Source organism: Anolis sagrei, chromosome 6, assembly GCF_037176765.1.
Source record: "Anolis sagrei isolate rAnoSag1 chromosome 6, rAnoSag1.mat, whole genome shotgun sequence".
Classification (NCBI taxonomy): domain Eukaryota; kingdom Metazoa; phylum Chordata; class Lepidosauria; order Squamata; family Dactyloidae; genus Anolis; species Anolis sagrei.
In genome coordinates, this window is record NC_090026.1 from 112,595,813 (window position 1) to 112,616,964 (window position 21,152).

The 21,152-nt window shown below is 40.9% G+C and overlaps 1 protein-coding gene across 1 annotated transcript in view; it reads left to right on the forward strand.

Moving 5' to 3' along the window:
- Window positions 1–21,152, forward strand: part of LOC132779687 (rootletin-like) — a 72,411-nt gene that overhangs the window by 42,870 nt on the left and 8,389 nt on the right. Inside the window, exons 24-30 of the mRNA XM_067470577.1 lie at window positions 2,614–2,706; window positions 3,872–4,015; window positions 5,309–5,467; window positions 8,468–8,554; window positions 9,890–9,976; window positions 12,199–12,342; window positions 14,960–15,073. Coding sequence (XP_067326678.1) covers window positions 2,614–2,706; window positions 3,872–4,015; window positions 5,309–5,467; window positions 8,468–8,554; window positions 9,890–9,976; window positions 12,199–12,342; window positions 14,960–15,073 — 828 coding nt within the window. The remainder of the gene's footprint in view (window positions 1–2,613; window positions 2,707–3,871; window positions 4,016–5,308; window positions 5,468–8,467; window positions 8,555–9,889; window positions 9,977–12,198; window positions 12,343–14,959; window positions 15,074–21,152) is intronic.

The following is a 21,152-nucleotide window of genomic DNA, read 5'->3' on the forward strand; positions in this document are numbered from 1 at the left end:
ATTTGCTTTAGGTATTGAATTGTTGTATTGTGTTTTGGGGCTTCGGCCTGTGTAAGCCGCATCGAATCCTTCGGGAGATGCTAGCGGGGTACAAATAAAGTTATAATAATAATAATAATAATAATAATAATAATAATAATTAAGACCTGGATTGAAAAATCAGCTTATGATCCAAAATGCAGACTGTGCAAGGAAGCTGATGAAACCACTGATCATATCCTCAGTTGCTGCAAGAAAATCGCACAGACGGAATACAAACAGAGGCACAACTCTGTGGCCCAAATGATTCATTGGAACTTATGTCACAAGTACCACCTGCCAGCAGTAAAGAACTTGTGGGATCATAAACCTGCAAAGAAAGTGGAAAATGAACATGCAAAAATACTGTGGGACTTTCAAATCCAGACTGACAAAGTTTTGGAGTACAATACACTAAACATCACGACTGTGGAAAAGAAAAGAGTTTGGATAATTGATGTCACCATATCAGGTGACAGCCAAATTGATGAAAAACAACCCGAAAAACTCAGCCGTTAACAGGACCTCAAAATCAAACTGCAAAGGCTCTGGCATAAACCAGTACAGGTGGTCCCAGAGGTAATCATCACTCTGGGTGCCGGGCCAAAGGTCTCAGCCGGCATTTGGAAACCATAAACATTGACATTGGAAACCATAAACATTGACAAAATCACGATCTGTCATCTTACTTGGATCTGCGCGCATCATTCGAAAATACATCACACAGTCCTAAATTCTTGGAAAGTGTTTGACTTGTGATTTTGTGATATGAAATCCAGCATATATATCTTGTTTGCTGTGACATACTGTGGTTTTGTGTCAGAATAATAATAATAATAATAATTTTTTAATTACTCGTCTCCCTTTGTGGCTCAACATGGGTTACAACATAGCTCAAAATACATCATTATTATATATAATGCACAAAATGCATGTATTAAAATTTACAGAACAATGATTAAAATATAGTGGACACAAGGTCCGCGTTTAAAATTCGAGATTAAAAAGGACTAGGTAGGTTTGCTAGAAGAGATAGGTCTTCAGGTGTGTTTTGAATTCTGACAGCTCATTTAGCTGTCAAGACTCTTCAGGCATGTCATTCTGTCATTAATACTTTTTGAACCTTAAAAATGTTCTTTCATCCATTTTCAGTGGGACAGATACATCAGGCACTTAAAAAAAATAAGTAGACACACAGACCCCAGTACTGGTTTTATAATATAATATAATTAGTTACACAAAGGGAAAACGTTGGATTTACTCAAGCATTCACTCATGCACATTCATTCAACATTCATACTCACCATCCCTCCTCTGTTCAGGCGTGATGCTGGGAGAAAAGAGGCAGGTGGACAGAGCTTCATCCCTGCAGATCTGGCACACAGTTAAAAGGGAAAAGGGTCTCTTCTGGAGAGCTTTTGGTTGTCCATTATTTGGTTATTTAGATAACCTCTGTCATTCAGCTCAGATCTGCTGGAGCCTAATCAATTCCTGACCAGATAGGTTGTTTAAGTACTTTAACTTAAAAGGCTATTGTCTTTGACTATGTAAACATATGTTTTTTGCACCCAAAGTTCTCGGTTCAGTTCAGCAGTTTTCTCATTAGCACTTTCCTCTGGGTGATGATCACCAGTCGGGTTCTTGCTGACAGGAGTAGCCATCCCCTAGAGGACCTAAATGTGTGGGGCTGATTGTATGTGAAAAGGCAATCCTGTAGTAACTTGAACCCAAATCAACACCTTGTACTTTGCCCAGAATCTAAGTGGTAGTAACTTTAGTGTTGGAGTGACTTTAGTATAGGTCTGATATGCTCACTCTTGGATGTTACTGTAACCATTCTGGCTGCCGAACTTGGTACCAGCGCATGCACTACCATCTTTAGGTTCTCCAAATCTAGGAATGGGTGCAGATGGCCTATCAGCAGAATCTGGTAATAAACATTCCTGACTGTGGCATCTACCTGGGCTGACATTTGGGGAGATGGACCCAGGAGTGGTCCCAAGCTGCAAAAACAGTCTTTCATGGGGAGTGTAACCCTATCCAGAACTGGTTGGCATACCTCCATTCCCAGATTAGGACCCTTGATAGGAAGCATCTCTATTTTGTCTGATGTCTTGTCTATTTCGTCTCCACATAGCTGGAGTACTATTCATGCAGAGACACACACTATCCTAAAGCTGTTTTTGAAGGTATGGAGAAATATATTTGGATGTCATCAGCCTATTGATAGTATCCCACCCCATACCTCCAGGTGATCTCTCCCGGTGGTTTCATGTAAATGTTAAAAAGCATTGGGGACAGAATGGCACCTTGTGGGATGCCATATAACAGCTCCTTTCTGAGGGGCAGCTATCCCCAAGCACCACTATCTGGAACCTGCTTGTGAGGTACAACCGGAATCACTCCAATACAGTGCCTTCAATTCCCAGGCCCTCCAGGTATCTCCCCACATTTGTGAGTTTAATTATTTATTTTTAGCGGTGAAGTCTTCATAAAACACATAGGCCATTATCGTGTCTTCTAAATCTTTTGATACAAAATTGTACACACCATTAATTTTCTGTACATACTTTCCCCGTGTGCTTATCCATTTAGTGATTGAGAAAGCCAGGACTGGCTCTGTTTCTCCATATCACAAAAGAGCAGAACTGGAAGTCGACACTTCAGTCCTGGAAGAGGAGGACAGGGGTAAGTAAGACTGAATTCTTATTCATTCCTCATAGCTTGTGCCTGACTGAACCACACGGAATCCTCCATATTCGCTAGGCACATTTTGCACAGGATCCCTGTGAAATAAGGATAGGATTGTTGTGGCCAAATTCACTTTCCATAGAAAGGGCTACAGACGACACAGCAACTGAAAATGAATAAAGCTTTTTTCTGGCCACAATAGGCACCGGGTCTTCCAGGTTCTAAACCAGGGGTGCACCCATCTAGAATGTGCAAGACAAAAATAATACATTTATAGTCATTCTCATTTAATTACACTGTATAAATAGGAGTTACCATGCAATGTACATTCAAACATATCCATTGCCTATGTAGTTACTTAATTATTAGAGCATTTTGATCAAATCAAACAAGATAAGATGTGGAGAAAAACATTGCAGTAGCAATGATATCTCTCTACGTAAGCTGCAACTGTCATTTTAAAAACAATTTATGCTACTTAAGAGTTCTATTTGAGAAAGGCAGTTCTAAGGTGATGGGAGGGCTGCTTTGGAGTAGTCCTCAAAATGAGCATGCTCGGTGCCTCAATGTCCAGAGCTGAATGCCTCAAGTTGCAGAAATGGCTTAAAGATGCAGCCAGCACAAAAATGTTTACATATTTATTTATTTATTTATTTGGTTCATTTCTATACCGCATTTTTCAGCCCAACAAAGGCGACTCAATGCGGTTTACAAGGTACAAATTATCATAACAATGTCGGTGCAATTAAAAACACAACAAATATAACAACAGGATCAACAACACCGATCCACAACAATTAACAAACAACATGAAACAAACATAGCACCTCAATGAAATCAGATCCGATCTCATAATCCTTGTATCATTCCTATGTTCCATTTACCGTCTTCCTATGTTCGGTTGCACTGTTAACCAAACGCTTGTTCATAAAGCCAGGTCTTGACCTTTCTCCGAAACGCCAGCAATTATGGTGCCTGTCTGATGTCTACCGGTAAGGCATTCCATAGCATGTGTATGATTCCAGAACTTATGAACTATTTAAAAAACAAATGTTTCAGGATGTCTCAGCAATAAGTGAAACAAATACTATAAGGTAATCAGTATAGATTATTGTAATCTGTCAGTGTTGAATTACCTCTGTCTTGATCACTGTCCTTGCAGAAAGGGAGCTCAAAATAACATATAAAAGGCAAGCTACGCCAGAGGAGAGTAGAAAATCGTCGCTGCAATATCCAGAAATTAAAACCTTTTTGCCACCATTACCTGGCCTTGAAGATTTTGAGAGAAATGCACAGAGAAGGAGTGGTAAGCATAGATATTTTGGGGAAAGTTGTGTGTGGGGCTGTGTGGCTTGAAGAGTGAGAGGATGACAGAATCCAAATTGAGGCAGTGAATAAAGGTAAAAGTGTATGGCAGAAAGCAGAAATCAAGAGGAAAACATTAGCCCTGTAGTTAGCAAAGTTTTGTCAGTCTTCTTTGAAGTGAGATGTTCACATGCAGGAATACCTGGGACTGAAATTTGAGGACAAAAAGACAGTAAATAATCTACTAATGATGAGGATTACAACAAAAGACTGTTAGGACTGTAAATGCAGTATCAATTGCACCAGCTTCCCACTTCCACCATGGAGTGGGTGAGATACTCTTGGGGAGACTGCTACTTATTTCCAGAAGCTTTAGGGCCACATCATACCTTACTAAGGTCTTCTTTCATGCAGGATTCAGTTATTCAAGTCACTGTATCCTATTTTCCATTCAGAGACTAAGGTCAAGATCCCATATTGGCCCAGCTTATCTGTTTTGAACATCTCTCTCTATGAACCACTACGGAGTTTAGGATCATCTGGGGAGGCCCTGGAATGCTTATGTAAGCCCCAATTTTTCAAACAAAAAACTCAAACTCAAACACTTGCAGAGCTACTAGTTAAGTGTGCATAAACCCCAACAAGATCCCACCTTTCTTCTTTTGCTGAAAGGTATAATCGGATGTCTGATACTCTCATTTTAACTTCCTAAGCTTCTGTCATCAATGTTTGGCCAATTCTTTCTCAAATGTTTGCTTTTAGCTGAGGTAGATAAGGAGGGGTAAGTGAAGAGAGCTTTGCTTCATTAATTTCTTGCTGCAATTCTTTGGAAGTTCTCACTTGTGGGAGATATTATGCGTTCAAAAATGCTCAGCAAACCCAGAAGGCACGCAGGCTTCTGTCATGTAAAAAAATTATCTGGATAACATACAAGAAATTTAGCACATAGAAAAGTGAGAAATTGAAGTAAAATAATATAGTTATGAGAAATGATTTGGAAAGGGCATGAATAATAAACGAACCTTTCCACATATACTAGAGGAAGTTGGGTTCAAGGAAGAAGCCCACTGAAAAAGCAAGTGTCAAAAATAGGACAATGGGTTGCATACCCTCTAATACTCAAGCTAAAACTAGTCCCAGACTCCAACTGATATAGTAATATTGTTCAGATATTGCTGTGTAATTCTGATTTAGTACAAATTCTCTACAATCAAATCTGAATAGTATGTTAGTATAGACAAGGACTTCAAAAACCATAAAATTATTAACTTAAATCTACCATTGTTTTTTCCAGTGGATCTTGCTCTGCAAGAAATACTCAATTTTAACAAGCTTTTAGGACAGAAAGTAAATCTTCAGCAAGCACTGCAAATTGCTCAGCAACAGTTACAACAACAACAACAGCAACAACAGCAGCAACAGCAACAACAGCAACCTTATACGAGTACTATGGGTAGGTCATAAGTTAATGATAGCACTCTCTACAAAGGCAGCCTTGAAGTTCATTATGTAGGATTTCTTTTTTTAATTGGGCGACTACAGTAATCTATATATATAAAAATGCTCTGTGCATAATGAGTACCTTAAAAACAAAATAACCAATGAATGAAATAGCACCAAATTTGGCAACAAAACATCTCACAACACAAGAAGTGACCATCACTCAAAAAATTATGATTTTGTCATTTGGGAGTTGTAGTTGCTGGCAGGGCCATAGCCAGAAAAAAATTTCGGGGAGGGTTGACAATTTGGGGAGGGGAGTTGAAAGTTTCGGGGGGGGGGGTTTGAAACCTGCCTCCTAGCTTACACTGAAGCAAAGAGCACAACAGGGGGCAGAGCAACCTTCAATAGCCTGCAGCTCCACTACATCGGCTATTGCTGGAAGTAATGACAGTGTGAATAAATTGTCAATATTTGCCTGAGATAGTGCTTGCAGTTCTGGAGGGACTCTTAATTTTTTTGCATCTCATAGACTTAGCATGGGGATTTGGTTAACCAGTTAAAATTCATGAGTAAACCAGGTTTTTTTAAAACATCTGAAACATTTCGGGGGGGGGGGGTTGAACCCCTAAAACCACCCCCTCGCTACAGGCCTGGTTGCTGGGATTTATAGTTCACCTACAATCAAAGAGCATTCTGAACTCCACCAACGATGGAATTGAACCAAACTTGGCACACAGGCCTCCCATGACCAACAGAAAATACTAGCAGAGTTTGGTGGACATTGACTTTGAGTTTGGGAGTTGAAGTTCACCTACATCCAGAGAGTACTGTGGACTCAAACAATGATGGATCTGGACCAAACTTGGCACAAATACTCAGTAAGCTCAATTGTGAACACTGGTGGAGTTTGGGAAAAATAACCTTGACACTTGGGAGTTGTAGTTGCTGGGAGTTATAGTTCACCTACAATCAAAGAGCATTCTGAACTTCAGCAACGACAGAATTGAACCAGTCTTGGCACACAGTTCTCCCATGACCAACAGAAAATACTGGAAGGGTTTGGTGGGCAGTGTCCTTTGGTTTTGGAGTTATAGTTCACCTACATCCAGAGATCACTGTGGATTCAAACAATGATGGATCTGGACCAAACTCTACACAAATACTCCATATGCCCAAATGTATACACTGGTGGAGTTTGGGGAAAATAGAATCTTGACATTTGGGAGTTGTACTTGCTGGGATTTATAGTTCACCTACAATCACAGAGCACTCTGAACCCCACCAATGATAGAATTGGGCCAAACCTCCCACACAGAACCCCCATGACCACCAGAGTGGGCCACAGCAACGCGTGGCAGGGGACGGCTAGTTCTATTTAAAATCAAAATAACTCAGAATACTTGTAGAATATTTCAGCCATCAAATAAATAGCCAGTAACTTTTATTTTGAGAATATGTATTATGTTCTAACCAGTTGATTTTAAAGACTTGAACTTCAACATCTTCAATAACTTGTTCAAGGACTGACTTCAGCACTTCTGTTCTGCAAAAGTGGCCTGTGTACATTTAGACAATTTCAATTTTCAAAATATAAAATCATTCTGCACCAGTTTTTGTGCAAATATTTTAACATGTACTTCTAACATTATTATACTTTAAGCCAGTGGTTCCCAACCTGTGATCGGTCAACCACCAGTGGTCCACAAAAAAGAAAATATGGTCCGCTGCGTCATTGTTACAACACCATTGCAAGAAGAGCGACTGGTCTCGCGAAACCCTCTTACGGTGCCAAGGCTGATTAAGCATGGGTTTCTGTGAGCAAGCAGATGGCAACTACTGGGTGGCATATGTTCTATATCAGAAACTAGAGCTGATGTGGTCTATCCAATGCAATTTTCTGAATCGGCACCCCAAATAACCATACCGAATGTAAGGTTGACTAAAAACTAATTCATAACCCTTTTGGTACTAATGTTGGCGAGTGGTCCCTGGTCAAAAAAATGGTTGGGAACCACCGCTTTAAGCAACATTATTTTGAACTTGCAAATAAGCCTGGGAAGTGGCTGTCTTAAAAAATGAGACAGAAAAGGATGAAGAAAGTAATCATGAAAATCAATATTTCAAAGACATGTAGCATCAGCAATGGAGCATCAAAAGGTTATGGCATGCAAAGCAATTTACCTGTAGAGAGAGAGGGGGGGGGGCACTTGTTCCATCCAAATGATGTACTTTATACTTGGTCTTTATATCTTATTGTTATATTCTAGCTATTAATATGCCACCAGATATTTTGAAACACAAATTTGATTTTTTAAAAATGTTTTGTTTGATTTGTACATTTTTAAACATAAACCTCCAGGTAGTTCAACAGTTTCTGTGTCAAAGCAAAATGTTTTCTTCAACATGGCTCTGCCTCGTTAGAACCCTTATGGTCATTTTTTAACTTTTCTCATTCACTTTTATAAAAGCAATCACATAACTGGTTTCACACTCACTGGGGTGTATCACAAGTAGAAAGGTTTCTACTGGTAAAACCAGTATCTCCACACAGAAACAGCCTAAGGACGTAAGTGCCATTACCTTTAATGAACAACGTGCCATTACCTTTAAGTTGGACCACCTTAAGAACAGGTTGTTTGTCACCAAGGACTTGACAGAACCGCTGATGAACTTAGTACCCACTGATGAGCCCTCTCATGCCCGGAGGGACCTGGAGAGAGGCCCTGTTGTCCATCTACTACTGATGAATGAGGACAAGATCACAGCCACATCTCCAATACTACTCTTGGAACCTAGGAGGGCTAACAACACACCCCCTCCACATGAACTGGAGATGTGATTATTAAGTAATAATAAAATCTAATAGTGTACAATTTTATTCTTTTTACGAAATGTATAAAAAATTTTTTAATTATTTTAGAATGATTACATTCCCTCTCTTCCTCTCCCTTCTGCTCTCTCTCTCTCTCTCTCTCTAACACACTGATTTATTGTTTTTTTTAATTTATAGGTGAAAAGATCAGAAAGCTATCATTAACTCCCCAACCTCCTGGCACAACTAGATTCCATGAGTACACTACTCAGCCCTCAAGACCAGGTAATCTAAGGAAGTTTACTTTTACAATACTACAGAACATTAAGAGTTATAATTATTAGGAATAACTATTCCTAATGGATAAAATAGAAAATATACATTTATTTGTCATAGCACAATTAAAACCTGGTGCCTGAATGGTAGAGTGGGGAATTAGGCTGTGAGTCAAATGAGAGAATTACAGAATTGGAAGAGGACTCATGGACCACCAGCTCCAACCTCCTGTTCAACCCAGTTCTCCAGCTAAAGCAGACCCTTTTGGAAGATGTGCAGAGAAAGAAACCACACAGTCTCTAGGCCAGGCGTTCTTAACCAGAGGGCCACAGACCTCTTGGGGGGGGGGGGTGGTTGGGGAAAGATTTCAGGGGGATTGTTGGAGATGTAAAGTACAGAAAAGTACCTTTTTATGCCTGGTGGGCCTGCAAATTGGTACAAACTTTTTGGGAAAAGCGATTAAAGAAAAAAAATGATATGATCACTAAAAAAGTTAGGAGAAATCCAGAGATGTGCCTCTTAGGGCTATTTGGTGAAAAGAAAATCCATAAAGAATATGTAGAAATCTGTCAATACAGTTTTGTTGCAGCAAGAATAATAATAACAAAATCTTGGAAAGGAGAAAAAGAGCTATTGCTAAAAGTCTGGAGAGAGAAATTATTAGAATATATCTAAATGGTTGGGCTATCCAACGACAGATGTGGAGGAAACAATTAAGATTTTGTTAAGTAATGGAGGCTAGAAAGGAAGACAAAAATAGATTTCAAAGTAGTCACAAGGGGAATTTTTTTTAGATATTAGTTTCACAATGGGTGATGCCAGAAGTCATGGGTGGTGGTTCACGGGTGGGGGCGGGTTCGCAGGAATGGCATACCTGTAATATGTGTATTTTATTATCTTTAGATGTTTTACTTTCTCATATTCTGTAAATCACTAATTTACTTAATACAAATTTTTAATGATTAAAAAAAGATTTTCTGTTATTTATACAGCAGACAAAAGAATTCTACAACGCCTCTCAGCCAATTAACATTGTAATTTTATACCTATCCACCTTGGGAAAAGACCTAGCTCAGAAATACACAAAAAAGAGTTTCTTGTGGGTATAGATCTCTCTCCCTTACTTTTAATGGTTGTGAACCTAGTTTTTATATGCATGCATTTACCACCCCTGTCCCTTTTTATAACCAAAAATGTCCCTTTTATCAGCAAGAAATCTAGAATGTAGGTAATTACTATCATTTCTATAAAAATATATGTTTTTAATCAGTTGCAATAGATATTTATGGATTCAAAACAATATTTTAGTAAAGCACTGTATTCAGTTTATGTATTTCTATTCAGTATGGGAAGCAAACCAATTACCTGCAAAGGACTATGCCCACAAGCTGAATCTATTAAAAAGAAGGATGTTGGGACCAGAAGTGAAAGGTAATTCATGAATTTGAACACAATTTTTGTCTTCTGCTACTTTATTTATATCTTGCCTTTCTTCTGACATGCAAAGCAAAACATTAAATGATATTTAAGAAATACGTACAAAATGTTGGCATAAGTGACTACTACAGTATGTCTCTTTCTGTTGTGCTTCTACTATTGTGCCACAACTTTGTGCTTCCACCATTTTACAGTTGATCTTTCTTTTTTATTGCTCTATGTGAATGTGCTGGTTTTGCCCTGCTGTTACTGGCCAACACACATTTTGTTGTCTCAAATGTGCTTCCTTGCCACAACTTTGTGCTTCTACCATTTTAAAGTTGATCTTTCTTTTTCAGTGTTCTATACAAATGGGCATTTATACATTATTTGTTATTTATAAAGTACGTTTTCTTATTTCAAAATGCGTAACAAAAATGGGGAGGGGGTTGTGGGGGAATGGATTAAAAGCATTTCAATGGCAAATTTTACTTTGAGATAAGAGTGATTTTTTAATTAAGAGTTCAGTCATAGAACAAATTACATTCTTAAGTCAAGGTATCACTGTATTGCTAGTCATTTTGACAAAATTTGATTGCTTCTAAGAGAAGAGAGGTGGGTGGACAGAAATGCATCCCTGCAAATCTGGCACACAATTATAAAGGAAAGGGTTCTTTTATGGAAAGCTTTCGGTTATCCATTATTTGGTTATTTAGATAACCTTTGTTGTTCAGCTCAGACCTACTGGAGCCTCATCAATTCCTGAACAGGTAGGTTGTTTAACTTCTTTAACTTCATTTAGCTTTATTAACTTCATTTGTTCTCCATAATGTGGTTTTCCAGTTTCCATTTTTTTCGGATGGTGTTTTCAAGCATACAATTCATTGCGAGATGCCAGGATTGTAATTCATTCAATTCATTCATCACAGTTCCACAGTTTTGGAGCAGCTGATGAAAAGGTCCTCTGGATGACAGATGCAAGTCAGGTTCTAGCTGGCTGGAGTAGCCAATCTCAGGGGACCTAAGTATGTGAGGCAGATTGTACGGGAGAAGGGGATCCTGTAGGTATCTTGGGGCCAAACCATGTAGGGCTTTAAAGGTCAAAACCAACACCTTGTGTTTTGCCCAGAAACTAATTGGCAGTGACTTTAGCATTGGAGTGACTTTAGTATGGGTATTATTTATTTATTTTTTATCATGCCAGAAGCAAATTGAGGATACAATTATAATGTATAAAACCATAAAGTTAAAAAACTACAAACTGTGGGTGGAATATGCTCACTCCTGGATGTTCCTGTAACCAATCTGGCTGCCGGGTGTGGTACAAAGATAACACAATGTAAAGTGCATAGGAGAAGTCCAACCTTGATACTGCCAGTGTGTGCACTACCATATTTAGGTTCTCCAAATTTAGGGAAGGGGCACAGCTGGCATATCATCTGAAACTGGTAGTAAGCATTCCTGGCCATGGCATCTACCTGAGCTGACATTTGGAGAAATGGACCCAGGAGTACTCCTAACCTACAAACATAATCTTTCAGGGGGAGTGTAACCCTATCCAAAACTGGTTGACACACTTCCACCTGCAGATTAGGACTCTTGACAGCATCTCTGTTTTGTCTGGATTCAGTTTCAGTTTGTTTTTCCTCATCCACTCCATATCTCATCCAGACATTCATTCAGAGGGATACACTATCCTTAGATGAGGCTATTTTTGAAGGTATGGAGATATCATCAGCATACTGATAGCACCCCACCATGTACCTCCAGATGATCTCTCCCAGTGGCTTCATGCAAATAGTAAAAAGCATTGCGGATAGAATGGCATCTTGTGGGATGCCATATAACAGCTCCTTTTTGAGGGGCAGCTATCCCCAAGCACCACCATCTGGAGCCTGCTTGTGAGGTACGACCAGAACCACTCCATTACAATGCCCTTGATTCCCAGCCCCGTGTGCTGGGAATCAATTTAGTGACTGAGAAAGGCAGGGTTGGCCCTACTTCTCCACATTATAGAAAAGCAGAAATGGAAATCAATACTTCAGTCCAGGAGGAGCAGGACAGGCCTTTACATAAATAAGGCTGCATTCTTATTCATGCCACATACTTATGAACTATTTAAAAGACAATGTTTCAAGTTGTCTCAGCAATAAGTGAAATAAATATAAGGTAATCGGGATACATTATTGTAATTTGTCAGTGCTTAATTAGCTGTATCTTGACCATTGTCCCTGCAGAGAGCGAGATCAAATCACTATTTAAAAGGGAATTTTCACCAGAGGATAGTAGGAGATCATCACTGTCATATCCAGGATATAGACCCTTTTTGCCACCATTAGCTCACCTTGAAGATTTTGAAAGAAATGCAGAGAGACAGAGTGGTAAGCATAGATATTTTGGGGAAAGTTTTGGGGGGTGTGGCTTGAAAAGTGAATGAAGGTCAAAGTGGATGGCAAGAAAGAGGAGAATTCAAGACAAAAACATAGCCCTGTGTTAGCAAATTCATGTCAATCTACTTTTAAGTATGATGTTCACATGCAGGAATTACAGGGACTGAAATTTGAAGACGAAAAGACAGTAAATATCTGGGATTACAACAAAATAGAAAAAATGGCTTATGTTAGGGCTGTACATGTAATATTGGTTGCACCAACTTCCCACTTCCACCATGGAGAATGTGAGATACTGTTGGGGAAAATGTGTCAAGTCTCAGAAGTCTGTTACTTACTTCCAGAAGCTTTTGGGCCACATCATACTTTATGAAGATTTTCCTACATGCAGGAGTCAGTTTTTCAAATCCCTGTATCCTATTTTCCATCCAGGGACTAAAGTCAAGAGCACATATTATAGCAGAGCAGTACACTATTTAGATCAGGGGTTCTCAAACATTTTCAGCCATGGAGCCCTTTTGAAAGCAAAAGTTTCATGTGGGGCCCCAAGAAATCTTAGAGTTTAGTTTTGTCTATGTTCTGTAAGGTATATTACACACTATACATATACAGAAGTACAAATAGTATGTGTGTGTGTGTGTGTGTATGTATGTGTGTATATATATATATATATATATATATATATATATATATATATATATTAGTTAGGAACAGAGTTGGGGTGGGCACTAGCACTCTTTGGCAGAGAAGACCTTTGAAAACTACAACTCCAGTTATTCCATTCATACACATAGCAGTGGTGTCAAACTGCATTTATGATGCACCCTCACTGCTAACTACATTTTGGAGTTGTGACATCATGGAATGAGAGGAAAAAGAGGGTGACGGTCTTGCAAAAGATCCCCCCTCATTTCCTGCAGGTCAAGCAGGGTTAGATGTATGGGAACTATAAATCCCTCCCTCACTAGGAACAGAGCTGGTGGGGGAGCACTAGCACTCTTTGGCAGAGTAGGCCTTGAAAAACCACAATTCCAATTATTCCATTCATACACATGACAGTCAAAGTGGTGTAAAACTGTATTCCTTCTACAATGATGCTGTCCTGATGGCCTGCACAGAACCACCCTCCAACATGGGTAGGAAGGGACCCCTCAAGGCCATCCAGTCCAAACACCCTTCTGCCAAGCAAGAAGCTGCCATCCAAGCCATAAACAGAGGAGGAGACCCCCAGGCAGATGAATACAAACACTCCAGAGCCACCTTTTTAAAAACACTTTTTTTCAATACAAATAAAGTCCTGTGGCATCCTCGGTGGCATATGCGTTATTTTAAAATCAGAATATATTGTTATTGACACATTTAATATCACTTCATACTTGAATCCCAAGTCATTGTCCTGAAATAATATAAAATGGATGGATATATGGATATAGATACAGTAGGTATTACAATTTGGCATCTCTTTCACCATCATGGCTCAATACAAGGGAATTCTAAGAATTGTAGCTTTACAGTCTTTAGTCTTCTCATCCAAATGGAGCTGGTGGGGGGGGGGGGGCAGTGGCAGCATGTGCGTCGCAGTCCTGTGATGGCAGCGGAACATATGTTGGGTCCCTCGGGGACAGTGGGGACGGGTCCTCAGCAGCAGTGACAACAGTTCTCTCACGGTCTGGCATGGAAGTCACAACTTAGCAGCATGTTGGCCACGTGGTCCTGGTGATCATGTAGTCACCAGGATCGCGTGGCCAGCATGTTGCAAAGGACTATATGGGGAAAGAAAGGAAAGGAAGTGACAGACTGGAACGAGGTGAGGTGCAGTGCCCATGGAGCCCGTGAGTGCCTCGCATGGAGCACAGTTTGAGAAATGCTAATCTAGACTGGTGTGGGAAGGATAGGGCTGTACTCACTTGTTTTCCCCAAAGCTGTACAACATGGGTGGAATGCTTTTGTAAGCCCTTAATTTCTCAAACAACTAGACATGGTTAAGTTTGCATAAAATCTCGACAGGATTTCATCTTTCTCCTTTTGCTGAAAGGCACAATCATTTCAAATTCCTAATCTTCTGTCATCAATCTGCAGCTCAGTTCTTTTTCAAATGTATGCTTTCAGCTGGGGTAGATGAATAGTTTTGCTTAATTTATTTCTTGCTGCAGTTCTTTGGAAGTTCTCACTTGTGGACAATATTATGTGTTGGAAAATGCTCAGCAAACCCAGAATGAGTGCAGGCTTCTGTCATGTAAAAGATGAGCTGGAGAACATTTTAAAGAGATTTAGCACATAGAAAAGTGAGAAATTGAAGTAACATAATATAGTTTTGAGAAATGATGGGAAAGGGCATGAATAATAATTGAAGCTTTTCATATATGATGGTATGAGGAGTTAGGTTCAAGGAAAAAGCCCACTGAAAAAACATGTGTCAAAAATAGAACAGTGCTCATGCTAAACTTAGTCCCAGACTCCAAATGGCGTGTTAATATTGTTCAGACATTGCAGTGCAATTCCAATTCAGCAGACATGCCCTACAACCAAATCTGGATTGTATATGGTATATAAAAAGACTTCAAAAAGTTTAAAATTGTTAACTTAAATCTACCATTGTTTTTTCCAGTGGACATTGTTCTGCGAGAAATATTCCATTTGAACACGATTTTACGACAGAAAGCATATCTTCGAAAAGTATTGCAACGGATACGACAACAACCACAGAATCCCTATATTCTGGGTAAGCCATAAATTAATGATACCTTGAGATTATGTAGTTTTTTCTTCTTAAGAGAATACAGTAATTCTATTTAAAATCAAAACAACTCAGAATACTTGTAGAATATTTCAGCCATCAAATAAATAACCAGTAACTATTTTATTTTGGGCGTAATATGTGTTATATGGTAGCCAGTTGATCTTAAAGACCTGAACTTCAACATCTTGAATCATCATCATCATCATCATCATCATCATCATCATCATCATCATCATCATCATCATCTTTATTTCTAGACTGCCCTCTCTCCCCAAAGGGATGCAAGGATGTTTACACACACAAAAGCAAACATTCAATGACTCAAATGAGTACAAACACAACAAAAACGATACAGGATAATGCACAGAAACAACAGTAAACTGACAACAAAGAAATTAAGCATTGAAATGAAAAATAAAACAGAAACAATCCAATAAGACATAATGAACTAAAACATGAGTAAACATTAGAACATATACCCTGAAAGCAAATTAAGATACATTTAATTAAAAATGGCTAACACGGATGTTCATTTAAGATGTACTTGTTCGAGGCCTGATTTTAGCACTTCAGTTCTGCAAAAGTGGCCTGTTTATATTTAGACAATTCCAATTTTCAAAATATAAAATCATTCTGCACCAGTTTTTGTGCAAATATTTTAATTTATTATTCTAATATTATTATACTTTAATCGAAATGGTTTTGAACTTGCAAATAAGCCTGGGAAGTGGCTTTCTTATAAAATGATACAAGTAAGGATGAAGAAAGTAATCATGAAAATCAATCTTTCAAAGACGTGTAGCAACAACAATGGAGCAACAAAAGCTTGTGACATGTAAAGCAATTTACCTGTAGAGCAGTGGTTCTCAACCTGTGAGTCCCCAGGTATTTTGGCCTATAACTCCCAGAAATCCCAGCCAGTTTACAAGCTGTTAGGATATCTGGGAGTTGAAGGGGACCCACAGGTTGAGAACCACTGCTTTCGAGAGAGAGAGAGCACTTGTTCCAAATGATATACTTTATACCTGATCTTCCTATCTTATTGTTACGTTCTAGCTATTATCACACCAGCAAATATTTTGAGACATGAATATGACTCAAAATATTGTTTTGTTTGAGTTGTGCATTTTTAAACATGAACTGCTAGGAACTTCAACAGTTTCTGTGTCAAAGCAAATTGTTTTCTTCAACATGGCTCTGCCTCATTAGAACCCTTATGGTCACTGTTTGACTTTTCCCATTCACTTTTATAAAAGCAATTACAGAACTGGTTTCACACTCACTGGTGTGTGTCACGAGTAGAAAGGTTTCCTGTCGTAGTTCCTGTGAATTGCACATATGGTAACCTTGCGCCTGCGCAGTCCAGCGATCGGAACCTTCTAGAGATTAAAAAATGACAGTTAGGACTCCCTCAGGCCACGCCCCCCCGTGTATATATAGCCCACGGTCGTGGCCGTCCCTCAGTTCTCTTTTTTTCCGCGCTCAGCAAGCAGCGAGAGAACCTTCCTCCTCCGTTTGGAAACCGTTGACGGTGTTTTTGAACCATAACATGGCGACTACGGCTTTTAAAAATGCTTTAATTGCCCTAACATATTACCGGACACTGATGGTCACACGTTGTGCCTAGAGTGCCTGGGAGAAGGACATCTTGTACAACCGTGTGAAGTTTGTGCGTCTTTTACGCCTCAAACGAGGAAGAACAGAATAGCTCGTTTGAAGGCTACGCTGTATGAAAAGGCTCTTATGCCTCAAAACAATCAAGGGCAAAATAGCTCCGTAAACCCTACTCCCTTACCTCTGGAAGGGAAAAAGAAGACCAAAAATTTTAAAAATAACGGCCCTCAAAATGGCCGCCAGGTTGTGCAGACGAAAAGAGCTCTGACAGAAAAAGGGAGCGTTTCTGCCGATAAGAGCCAAAAAGCCACACAGACGGCGAAAACACTTAGAACTCCTGGAGTTCTATCGAAAGCGACAGAAAGACCCAAGGCTTTATCTGTAAATACCTCTGCTGTTTCAGTTTATGCCGACGGGTCGACACTGGCCATGGGTTCGACTCCCCCGATGCCGAGGCTGTCCTTAAATGAGAGCGGAGAGGTGTGCGCAGTCGCTCCATACGCTCCGGAAGCCGACTCCAATTCGGCAACAAGCGCCGCCCTTCCCTCAACAAGCCACGCCTTTGGAGGCGTCTTCAATGGCCCTGCCGCTTCCGGGACCGAAATCCCCGCCCCTCCTGTGCCGATGCCGGCCGGCATCGGCGAAGAACAAGGAGAGAGACGTTCCCCAAGCAATGGGGAAGTGGCACAGGCAGAGGGAAGGGGAATGGTGCCTAATAGAGGACAAGTGATGTCAGCACCCTCCCCTCGATCCTGGATGGAGCAAACCAGACGCCAAAGAAGATCGCGGTCCCCATCTCGCCGCGATCGATCGCGTCACAGGCGGTACCGCTCAACTTCGCGTAGGGGACGCCGCTCAAGGTCTTCCTTTTCCTCCTCGTCCTCCTCCTCTTCTTCGTCCTCCTCCTCCAATAATTCGAGAAGAAGAAGAAGACACTCCAGATGCCCACGCTCTTCGAGATGGGGGAGATTTGTACCTAGATCTATGCCTTTCCAAGGCTTTTGGCAGATGGGTCCGTCAGGACAATTTATGTTTGTGCAGGGACTACCCCTCCCAATGCAAAACTTGAATAACAATAACAACCCTCATTCAGCGAGTATTAATGTCTCTGAGCTGAGAGCGCATGATGCAGCAAATATTACTTGTGGTTCCCAGGAGAACCCAATGAACACTCATAGAGAAAACTCCACTCATGCGCAACCAAATAGTATAGATAATGCGGCAACGCATGTGCCACATTGTGCAAATGCTACACCCTCTGATACTGCAAACGTTGGCAGTCTACAAGAACAAGAACTAATAAATGAGCAGATAGCACCCGCTGATGCCAACATTGAACTTAATGATGCTGAGACTGAATCTGATTCACCTGACATGACAGTGGGGGGTGAGGAGAACATATGTAATCAGTTAACTGATTTTAATAAGTATAATGCCTTAGTTGAAAGAATGATAAAGGGTCTAGACATTCCAGCACCTAAACCGCCGGAACATGTAGACGACCCGATGTTCCCTTCTGAAGAGCAAAATACCACTCCATCTTTGTCTTTACCTGCTCTTCCATATTTACTTAAACTTGCAAAAATTGTAGATATGTCTCCCTCTTTAGCCCCTGCCATACCTAAGAGGTTAGATTCAATGTATAAAATTGATGTCTCTGCATTTAGATGGGTCACGGTTCCACCAAGACCGAACACTGTGGTAGCAGAGGTAGCCAAATCTAAACGTCCTAAAGGCTCTCTGACTGCTCCACCAGATAGAGAGGGTAAGAAGATTGATTCTTTAGGCAAAAAGGCACATGTCTCTGCGGGGTTATTTACCCGAATGGCCCACTTTGCCACGTACATGAGTGGGTATCAGACTTTCTTATGGGGGAAAATATTACCTCATATTGATTCCCTACCTAGAGAAAACCAACATTTACCCAGAGCCCTCCAGGCAGAGGCAATTGTCCTTTCGAGATTCCAGAAAGACTTTGCTAAGCACTTGGCAAAGGCTGCTGGAAATTTATTTGCAACGGCAACAGCGATTAGACGACACGCATGGCTATGTGCGTCAAATCTGTCAGATGAAGGAAAGGCACTAGCGGAAGATCTTCCGTTTCATGACGCTGGGCTTTTCAACCCAGAGACGGATGACAACATTAAGCAAAAACAAGATGTACACCAAGCCGCTAATAAATTCGGCTACACGTGGCAACCATTCCAGCAGCAAAGGCCTAGGTGGCAACAACCATCTAATAACTATCGCAGGTCATTTGGAACCTACTATACAGGCCCATTCAGAAATAGGGCTAATGGTTCCCCAAGATTTCAGGGTGGAAGATGGAATTCTTATTTCCCGAGGAATAGGGCACAACCTTATCAGAATAAACCTAAGGGCCAATTCAATCAAAAGAAGCGTCTTTGACGTTGATAGTATACGAGATAACGAGGGAAAGTTTGAAGTTGATCTGGTTGGTAATGTTGAGTTGAATGTCACTGTATCTACAGAGACGACTGTTTCTTCTATGAGTTCTTCGACTCCTATGTTTGGTAACAGGTTATCTAAATTTTACCATAATTGGTGTTGTATTACTACTGATAAATGGGTGAGATCTATTGTTAAACAGGGATACTGTATTGAGTTTGATGACCTACCCAGGATAGGCAATGTTAAGAAAACCCAAGTTTCCTCCCCCCTGTTACAAGAGGTTAATATGTTGCTTCAAAAAGGAGCCATTTCCCCTGTACATGCATCAAATATTAAATTCTGTTTTTTCTCAAAGTACTTCCTGATTAAGAAGCGTGGTGGTGGACTCCGGCCTATCCTTGATCTCAGAGCCTTGAATATGCATATAACCCCGAAGAAGTTTCGTATGGTCACATTGTCCTCAATCTTGCCCCTAATTCCGAAAGTGGCGTGGTTTGCGACAATTGACTTGCGGGATGCATATTTTCATATTTCTATAGCCCTCCATCACCGTAGATATCTCACATTTATGGTAGGGCAAAATTCTTATTGCTTTAATGTACTTCCATTCGGTCTTTCGACTGCACCAAGGGTATTCACCAAATGCATGGCGGTGGTGGCTGCTTCTCTGCGGACTAGGGGTATAACGGTATACCCTTATATTGACGACTGGTTGTTAGTGACTAGATCGTGTGAGCAGTTGTAGGATCAGCTATCTACTGTTTTATCTCTTCTCCAGTCGTTGGGCCTTGTAATCAGCCAGGAGAAGTCAGCCCTAACGCCCACCTGCAAAATCCAGTTCATTGGTGCCCTCCTGGATTCCATGGCAGAGCGAGTGTTTCTTCCAGGGGACAGGTTTGCATGCCTTCAGCACCTAGTCAGTCAGATCAGGACATCCCCCACCAGTTCCGCCAAGCAGATACAAACACTATTAGGCCATATGGCGTCTACCACCTCTGTCAATCACTACGGGAGACTCAGAATGCGTGTCCTTCAATCATGGTTCCTGACTGCTTTTGACCCAGTGACAGACGACCCCAGAGTGAAACTCAATATTCCGCCTGTGGTCAGGGATTCCCTCCGATGCTGGGAGGACCAATCTTGGGTTTGTTCGGGGTTTCATTTCCGCCATTTATACCCTACTGTTGTCATCACCACGGATTCTTCTCTCATGGGGTGGGGGGCACACACTCAGGGTCTCGTTGCACACGATGTTTGGACAAGTCAAGAAAGCGAAATGCATATAAACATACTAGAGCTCCTCGCAGTAGAAAGGGCACTTCTCTCTTTCGAGAGGGTAATAATAGGCCAAATAGTTCAAATCATTACAGACAACACTACAGTAATGTTTTATTTGAACAAGCAGGGAGGCACGCATTCGAGGGAGTTACTGTCTCTCACCTTACGGATATGGGAATGGTGCATAGCAAGAGGAGTACATTTAGTAGCAAGTCACCTTCCAGGAAAACAAAACATGTTGGCAGACGCACTAAGCAGAAGTCCCCTAGTGCATCACGAATGGTCTCTAAATCCACAAGAGGCACATAGGATATTCGTAGCATGGGGCTTCCCAGAAATAGATCTGTTTGCAACGAAAGACAACACCAAGTGCCCTCTGTTTTGTGCCCGTCAGCGCCCCCAGCCAGAGAGCGGGTGCATGGGAGACGCCTTCCTGATGAGGTGGGCGGGCCGCCCTCTTTATGCCTTCCCGCCGATTCCTCTGTTGATGAGAGTGGTCGCGAAAATACAGGCAGACAGGGCCAGGTGTATAGTAATAACGCCATGGTGGCCGAGGCAACCATGGTTCTCTCTTCTCCACCAACTAGCCAAGGGAATATTTGTCTGCCTACCGAGCAGGAAAGACCTCCTGTCCTCACAAGGGGGACAGGTGCTCCATCCAGAGGTGGACAAGTTGAAACTAACCGCTTGGCGGGTCTTGCCGGAGTAGGACACAGTTTACCAGGGTTGCCCCAGTCAGTGTTATGTTTTATTAAGG